Source organism: Eimeria tenella, genomic scaffold, assembly GCF_000499545.2.
Source record: "Eimeria tenella Houghton genomic scaffold, Eth_scaff54, whole genome shotgun sequence".
NCBI classification, from domain to species: Eukaryota; Apicomplexa; class Conoidasida; order Eucoccidiorida; family Eimeriidae; genus Eimeria; species Eimeria tenella.
Window position 1 is genome coordinate 87,988 of NW_013543408.1, and position 7,993 is coordinate 95,980.

The window sequence follows — 7,993 nt, forward strand, 5'->3', positions numbered from 1 at the left end:
ACCGGACACCAGTAACGCAGTAGGGAGCATCGATCAATGCTAGACCACTACAAGCACCAAGAAAGCACGAATTTAGGTGCTTATTTTGCAGCTTGAATAAAAGTGATTAAAACTGAAAACATGGAACGCCAGTTTCAACAAAGAAACACCGTATGTTGCACTTCCCCACAAGGCTTCTTGATGGTCCCACAGCTCCAGAGCACACAGTTCAAATCGCGCTCGGCTTTTACATAAGCAACCTGCCCATAAAGTTCAATCATCATGGCACAGATACGTCAATATTTGGATGCCAAGATTGGTCGCTGCAATGCAAGAAAACACCTTATAACAAAAACCTTCCGGCCGGCTAACCGCTGGGATGGTGCACACGAGAGGGAAGGCGACCCCCAAAGTCAAAACCATACTGCGGGAAAGCTTAAGTAAAATTTCATTGTCTCTCCAGTCGGAGACGTGTAATATTTCTGTCATCACCGAGACGGTTTGACAATGAAGCTGCGTGCGAAGATAATCCAACTCAGGTTTTGTCCATCATACCTTTGTAATTGAAGAAGCGCAATCTTGATGTCCAGAAGCTGACTTTCTTTGTATCTACAGAAGCTTCAAATCAGGATGATTTTGATTCAATTTTTTTCCATCTGGGGTGCTTCACACTGTTGCCCTGCCGGTTGGTAGTACCCACACTATGGTTTTTGATTCGGAGCCTTACCAAATGCGTGAGGCTTTCTAGAGATAACCCTGATTATTGGTACCATGTCCGTTTCCAGCTGTGAATAATTTGTTATTCTTAAATGCAAGCCGGACCTCACGTGGCTCCAGCCTCGAAGTAACTGTCATACAGTGTTCTGGACGCCGCCAAATGCAGCACACAGACCAGTCTCCTAATTGCCACATTCTTACTCGAAAAGACCACTGAACTCCACAACGGTGTATTTATCGTGCATACTGTTTATGCCGTTGATTGCCGAAAACGCCTATGCAAATTGGCCAGCAAATTTCAAGCCATTCTTTGGTCTGCCCGCAAGGGCAGCTGAGCGCCAGCTCGACGGCGCGAATACTTAGGGGAAGTTAGTGTCAAGCACTGTTGTTTTGTTGGTGCCTTCCGTTTCCACCAAACTGCCAGTGAACCGGAACGCCAGCGAAGACACGAAGGTCTAGGCAGTGCGGCAGGGACGCCAGCAGATTCTAGAGGAGACAGTTTTCCAAGTCTTCTTCCTCAACTTACTGGTGGGTGCTTTGACTACTTAGAAAATGATCGGTGAGCTTAAATTCCTTCGCAATCCTAGTGCTGTCTACCGTGTCGGCGAAGTTAGAGAAACCCGAGCTTCCAATTTCGTCCCAGCCACTTGTTGGGCAGTTGTGGCAGCATCGTTTCCAATGCCGTGAATATCCCGCAGGTGTAAGGTAGTAAGAAACATGCTGTTTGTGGCCAGATTCCAACGCTGCACGCCAATGCAAGGCTGTGCTTGTGTCAACTGCTCTGCACTTTAGGAAGGCAAGGCCGTAAGGCAGTTAACAGTCGCCTCACTCGGGCGGAGACAGAGCCACACCTGGAGAAGAAACCATCCCGAACACGACTACAGCGCCTAGGGCCACCGCAGGCTCATATTAGTGCGCCACCCGCTCGATTATAAAATAAAAGGCAGGTACTGTGATGAGGCTAACAGCGTGAAGCATTTTTTCAGAATCAAGCAGCAGAAGAGGATCTAATGTCGTCCTCCGAACAAGGCCATTACAATTGAAGTCGTTTTACCCGGAAGACCTAACCAGAGAACGTGCTGAATCCGATCAAACGCAGTCGGATTTGAGGCAAGGTGTGTTCCCGCAACACGCCCTCACATGTTGGGGCGCACGCGCGTTGGTGGCTTGGGCACCAGTGCATTGCTTGATTGTGGGCATTGTCTGGACAAGTGGCTCTTACAAACTCCCATTTTAAGCCACCAGCCCTCCGTGATAATGCTGGCTCCCTACGCCCAACTTCCTCTTGCCAAGCAGATTTCAGGTACCTGGCCCTGTGGCCTCACACGTCCCTTGTTAATGCCCACTAACTGATATACCACATACTAACTGACATCCTAGTTTTACGTGCCATGGAGGTGACAGGTACTTCGACCTACCAACCCACACGCCCCAAGTAATGTCCGTTACCAGATATATTACACTTTTGGTTTAGTCATCACTCGTAGGTAGAGTCCCACATCAGCATGCAGAAATGCTTGCAGTGCTTAAGAGAAAGATCATCCGAAAATCACTCTATGGAAGGAAACCTCGGTGTTGAAACAAGTAGCCATTAGGCTCCCTCAAAGGCCGCCACAGCGCAGTCATGTCAGTAGGAAAACCTGTTCTCCTTTGCTTTAAAGGTGCCTTGAGCTCCAGGTCTCATGCCTACAGCATCTCCCCAAGGGTACACGAACCTATTTCGGAGTGCACATTCTACCACCTAGAGGACACCTTCTCGATTTTATCTACATCCCTTATCTGTAGCTTGGCACTCAGTATCCGAGGAACTGTTGAGGCCTCGTCCTTCCCTCTGCTCCTCCCATTTTCCGTCGTTTTCTATTCCCATACCGTTGTCTTTGCATCGACGTCTCACTGCCCCTGCTTATTCCTTCCTCTAGTTTGTGCGCCCGTATATATGTGTGGGTTGCTTTCTTTTTCGACCAACCACCGTGCTCCTCTCGCTGCTTGGGTGTGGAGATGCCTTTGCCGCTCTCTTTTGCTGTCTAGCGCCATCCTTTAAAAAAAGCGGAGCAGGAAACTGGAAAACAAAACCGCATTTAGAAGCGCTTTTTCAAATTGACTCTGTGCGTTTGAAGGCCAGAGAGTCTCCATAGCCCCTTATGGAGCCTAACGCCGCGACAATAATCATTTGAAATGTTGGAGCCTCCAGATCTGTTCCCAATTTGACTTCAGCCGCCAAGGGCAGCAGCCCCGGTCTGTCATTAGTGTTGGGGTGCACTTGCACCTCAAGTCTTAGCAACGCTGTGTGGTCACTCTGCATTAGCACCGCGTCTCTTGTCTCTAATGGGTCTACATCTTGAAGGACCCCTTCACCTGCCCCTCCCGTACCTTCTAATTCGTCGAGGACTTCATCATAGGCGGCTAGCTGTACTGACAAGTCGCCGTTCCAGTCTACAGTCCACCAGCACTCGTCTTGCTCTTCATCTTCTTCTTCTTCTTCTTCCAGTTGCTGCAGCTTCTGCAGTTGTTGGTGAAGCTGCTGCAAACGCTGCTGCAGTAGAATTCGCCGCCTGCATGATACAATGGCGGAGCTGAGACGCACGATAACGGGCGCGTCTGCAGCGCTAGACAAAGACAAATATACACAAGCGGTTCGACCCTCCGAAAGATAGATCTGGGTGCCTCCCACGCAGCACTGCACTGTCGGCAGGTACAGGTTTGCTGCCTTATTCACGCGGAAAGGAGGCACGCCCTCCAGAGCCAGGCCAGCCTTCACCACAAACCTCCCGCAGCTGTTGCAACGCTTGCTGCGCCGCTGCAGCAGCAGCCGACGTTTTAGAGGCAGGAACAAACATCCCGCTGCTGCCGCCGCCAGAGAGTCCGGACACTGCAGCAGCTGCTGCAGGCCTACACGTTCTTGCATGCACAAGCCCCTTGCTGCAGCTACCACGCGACTCCCGCTGTACACTGTAGAGACGTCTGGGTGGCCCCTGTCTACCAGGAGCTGCTCCGCATGCAAAGGCTGCGAAAATGAGGGATAGAGACACTTGTACCAAGACGTTGTGGACACCGAGGATACAGACCTAGTATCCTCCGCTTCGCCTGCTTCTGTCAGCTCTCCTACTGTCCCAGCTGCTCCTGTTTGCTCTGCTGTTCCCCCTCCTGTTGTCAGCTGCTGTCTTGCTGCGGCAGCGAGGGCCAATGTTTCTTTAACACTGCAATGCAGGTGCTGCCCCGCGGCGACTGCTGCTAGTGAGGCGCGAGGGGGAGCAAAGGTCCAGCTCGGTGGCCTCCTGTACGACCAGATGTCTATGTTCCTCAACTGTTTGTCCCTTTCCGCCTCAGCCCCATCAGCATCGCTTACTTTCCAGTGACCAGCTGCTGCCGCTGTTCCTGCAGCTGACCGCCTTTTGGCATCTCGTGGATTGGAGCTCGCTGCGGCGGCAATTAGCGCAGCAACAGCCCGGCTCTTGACTGTTTGCTGCAGCTGCCTTCTTCTCTCCGTCTCGCATGCGTTCTGCTGCAGCACGTCCAGCACCTCACCAAAGGCAACGGTAGCCATCCCGGCTCTGTCCCCTTGGGCCCCAAACACTGGCAGCGCAGCAGGAAGACATGAAGAGACCCCTGAGATCTCCGAGCTCCAGCTGCAATGGTTGCAACAGTAAAAATACACATGTTGTCTGCTGCAGTAAGGCCCTGCCCTTGAACCCGCCGCTGCTGCCGTAGCCGAGTCACTCTCGTCACCTTCAAGCGCATCAGGAGAAGCAGGAGCTCCTGCTTCGTCTGTGTCGCCGTCTAGACTAGGGACAGACAACAGACTATCGCAGCGCTGCGGTGCCCCAGGAACTGCAAATCCTCCCACCTCATCTACGTGTCCCTGTGCCGTTGTTGGGTCTCCCTCGCACATTGCCGCAACAATTCGCCGTCCCTCGGCTGCTGCTGCGGCTGCCTTTGCTGCAGCTGCCTTGGCTGCTGCAGCGAAGTCGAGGAGGGGTGCATAATCGACGGCAGCAGCAGCTTCTGCTGCTACCTCGGCTTCTTCTGCTGCCGCTGCGTGCCTCCGGCTCACAAGAGACAAATTCTCATCTCGCTCATCGTTGTACGTAAAAGGGTATGCCATCCTGGGGCTGCTTCCCGCAGCCAGCCCTAATCGTCCCAGCTCTGCCTCATCCCTCTTTTTTCGAGAAAGTGACAACCCGTGCATGCAACGGGGACAGCTGAAACACTTGCTGCAGCGAAAGCCACAGGCGGCCCCTTCAGCAACAGGCAGAAGCTCCAAACAACCGGGACAGAAGTAACATTCCACCTCTTCTGCCACCTACAGCAACAAACCGCAGATCCGATGGCATATGCCCGTCAAGCCACGCGTTCATTCATGCTTCCAAACCGTACACGCCTACTGCTTTGCAAAGTAACGTAATCGCATGCACCAAAATATAGGTCTAAACACTTCAGGGTTAAACCTTGTGCGGCTCTTGCCTACTTGCAGCGGCGACAGAACACGCCCGCACGGCTCGCACACATACAGCTCCTCCAGCCTGTAGAGGCAGCCTGGACGTGGCTCAGGTGCTGCTGTTGCTAGTTCTGCCTCTACGCGCTGCAGCTCCCGTAACACCTCTTGCTGTTCTGGAACTGCTGCATCAAAAAGCTGAGGATCAGAAAAGAGAAACCCTTCTCTTTGCTGCTGCAGTGTGCAGCCACGCCTACGGTAGTCCAAGTCCACGTTCAAGAGTATATACACGTCGTTCACACTGCTGCAGCCGGTGCTGTAGCTGTTAGCGCTCCAGATTAGATCTTGCTCCGCACGCCGCAGCTTTCGTAAAACCTCGAGAAAGTTGACTGGCGGCACGAAGGATATATCAGCCCAAGACCCTCCTGCATCCGCTTGTGCTTCTCCTGATGTCGGCGCATCTGCACGAGTACAATCTGCTGATGACGTAGTTTTGCGTGCGAGTTCCTTGCTTTTCATTGTGCCGCCGTACCACCAAAAACTGCCCCAACTGGAATCTGCAGACGCTATCGCCAACGAGCTGGTACTGGTTTTGCCGTTTACGTCGCGGCCCCTGTGTCCCTTGAATATACGAAGCCTCGAAATTTGTCAAGGAAGCGTCTGCTGTTGGTGTTGCTGCCTTCTATACTGCTGCTCTTGCTCCAGCTGCTGTTCCTCCTTGCAAGGCAGCAATAACAGGGGGTCAGCAAGACGCCTCGGTTCTTCCCTATCAAGTTGCTGAATGCACTCCAAGACGTCAGCCTGGAGCTGCAAATAAAAGTAAGACAAAACAGCTGGGAAATCGTTAGGGTGAACTGCTTCTAGACGGGCAGACCAAGAGGCAGCAAAGCTCCGCTCTAGTATGATACGAAAATAATACCTAACCTTGAGAACACCTCTGCGTCTTGCCGCTTCCTCTTCGATATCTCTTCTCAGAGAAATAGTTACAACACTCCCAATTTCCAAAGGGACTGAGGTACATATACACCCGAACGCATATGCAACTAGAGGCTTCGCCGTTTCAGCGTCGTGCAGGAGCGGCGCCCTGCCTGTAAGTACACCATAGCCATTGCTTCGCAGATCGACCTTCGCGTTCAGTCTTTAGGGTGAGGGATAAAGGCTTCCGCGCCTTACCTGGAATGAGAGAGGCTGGCAAACAGAAGAATTGTTTGTCTGCAGTGATAAGGGTCACGAGGCCCCCCTCATTGAAGCCTCCGACAGTCAGCCGTAGATCAGATTGCGCGCCGAAGCAAGAATGAGGCGCAGAAGCTTGCTCGCTGTTGTTATCGTTCGGGTTGTAGCTGGTGCTGGCGGCCGTCGCTGGTATAGTGCTTCCGGGCGGCCTACTGTTTAAGCGCGGCCCCGTGAAGCCTGGTGAAGACGGAAGCATCCGGACCCTTAAACTACAGCAGAACCTGTAGGAACTCCAATACGACTCAGCAACAAAAAATAGCAGCAGGTATTGCCGATGTGCGGACTCACTGCAGCAGCTGCAGCCGCAATGAAGCTCATTGAGCCAATGCGATTGTTAGGGGTGGAGGGGTCTTCAACAAGTAGAGCTTGCCAATAAGGGATCACGAAGAGCAGAACTCAGAGAAAACCAACGGACAGCAAAATGAGCCCACGGCTGTGCGCCAGCGGAGACGAGGCTATGGCATTTACTATGTTAATTTACTTGGCCTCCGCAATATGGTCCCGAACATTATTTAAAAATGGGTTGAAATGCACTGAGAAAAAGGGTCCCACGAGACACAAAGTTCACACCGTCTACAAGTACGGCCTGTGTCGCATGCAGCCTGATGGTGTTTACTAGTGTGGGTCAATTTGAGTGTAGTTTCCGTTATATGCGTGGAGTTGCTTGTGTGACGATTTCTAGGTCATTGTGCACCGTTATTGCGGTGAAGAGTTGCTGAGGCCTCAGCAGTTAGCTGGGCCTCCGCAGCAGGAGACCAGGATAGGCTAGAGGGAGATAGGGGCGAAAGTCGAAAAAGTATGAGAAATAAAGAAGGTCAACAATAAGTAGATATTGGTGCTGATTGTCAGTCTGCACAGAGGAAAGGGCACACCAAGTAAACCCGTTGAAGGGTGTGGTAGCGTTCAGTTTTTGTGAGCTCAAAGTCTGAGCTGCTGAAAGTTGCACTGCGTTTATTGGAGTGTCTATCAAAGCCGCATCAAAGGTAAAGTATGTGGTAGTACGATGCTAGAGTGTACGGAAACTAATTTGAACTTGCTCATACTTGTGTCAAGAGCGACGGGATGCGGCGTGGGGAAAGAGGGACGTGACTGTGTGGGATAATGCCTGGTTGTACATCCCAGAGGGCCAAAAACTTTGAAGGCTTGTTGGCAAAAAAGCATCGCAATGAGCCTGAGCTATTGAATTCTTGTGCTCATGGCATACTAGTGCACGAAGAGTACTACACTGACTAGGAAGAGCAGTGAAGGGCTACCCAGGCGTGAAACAAGCTCCGTTTCTTGAAGTATTGTTTTGGTGTTCACATTCGGGGGCACAAATGTTGCGCATCCTGAATATTTCTGTCTCCAGGCAGATGCATCTGCCGATTCTTCCTGGGGTGGGGACATTCGGCAAACAAGCGCCGGTGGCTTCGCATCTGCAGGCTGCAGCAACACCTGCTGCAGCGCCTCGGCCCAAAACAAGTTCTTTCAAATGGGTACCTAGCCAGCCAGCCCATGGATAGCTCCAGGTAGTCGCAGCAGCTAGCTAGGCGGGCAGCAACGGCGTTGGCTAACTAGCTAACTAGCTTGCTTGCTTGCTAGCCAGTGGGGAGAGCTAGCTACCTCAGCAGGCCAACCAGCTAGCTCGCCCGG

General features: G+C 52.2%; 2 protein-coding genes across 2 annotated transcripts; both read right to left on the reverse strand.

Annotated features, from left to right (window-relative positions):
* Nucleotides 1-2,788: 2,788 nt before the first annotated feature.
* ETH_00014380 (dynactin subunit 4, putative) lies at nt 2,789-5,647 on the reverse strand (the record flags this gene model as incomplete). Its single annotated transcript, XM_013377508.1, has 2 exons — nt 2,789-4,996; nt 5,162-5,647. The coding sequence occupies 2 exons, from the start codon at nt 5,645-5,647 to the stop codon at nt 2,789-2,791; spliced, it is 2,694 nt and encodes an 897-aa protein (XP_013232962.1).
* A 129-nt stretch (nt 5,648-5,776) lies between these two features.
* ETH_00014385 (uncharacterized protein) lies at nt 5,777-6,557 on the reverse strand (the record flags this gene model as incomplete). The annotated part of the gene is made up of 3 exons (XM_013377509.1): nt 5,777-5,935; nt 6,053-6,138; nt 6,302-6,557. The coding sequence occupies 3 exons, from the start codon at nt 6,555-6,557 to the stop codon at nt 5,777-5,779; spliced, it is 501 nt and encodes a 166-aa protein (XP_013232963.1).
* Nucleotides 6,558-7,993: the final 1,436 nt, after the last annotated feature.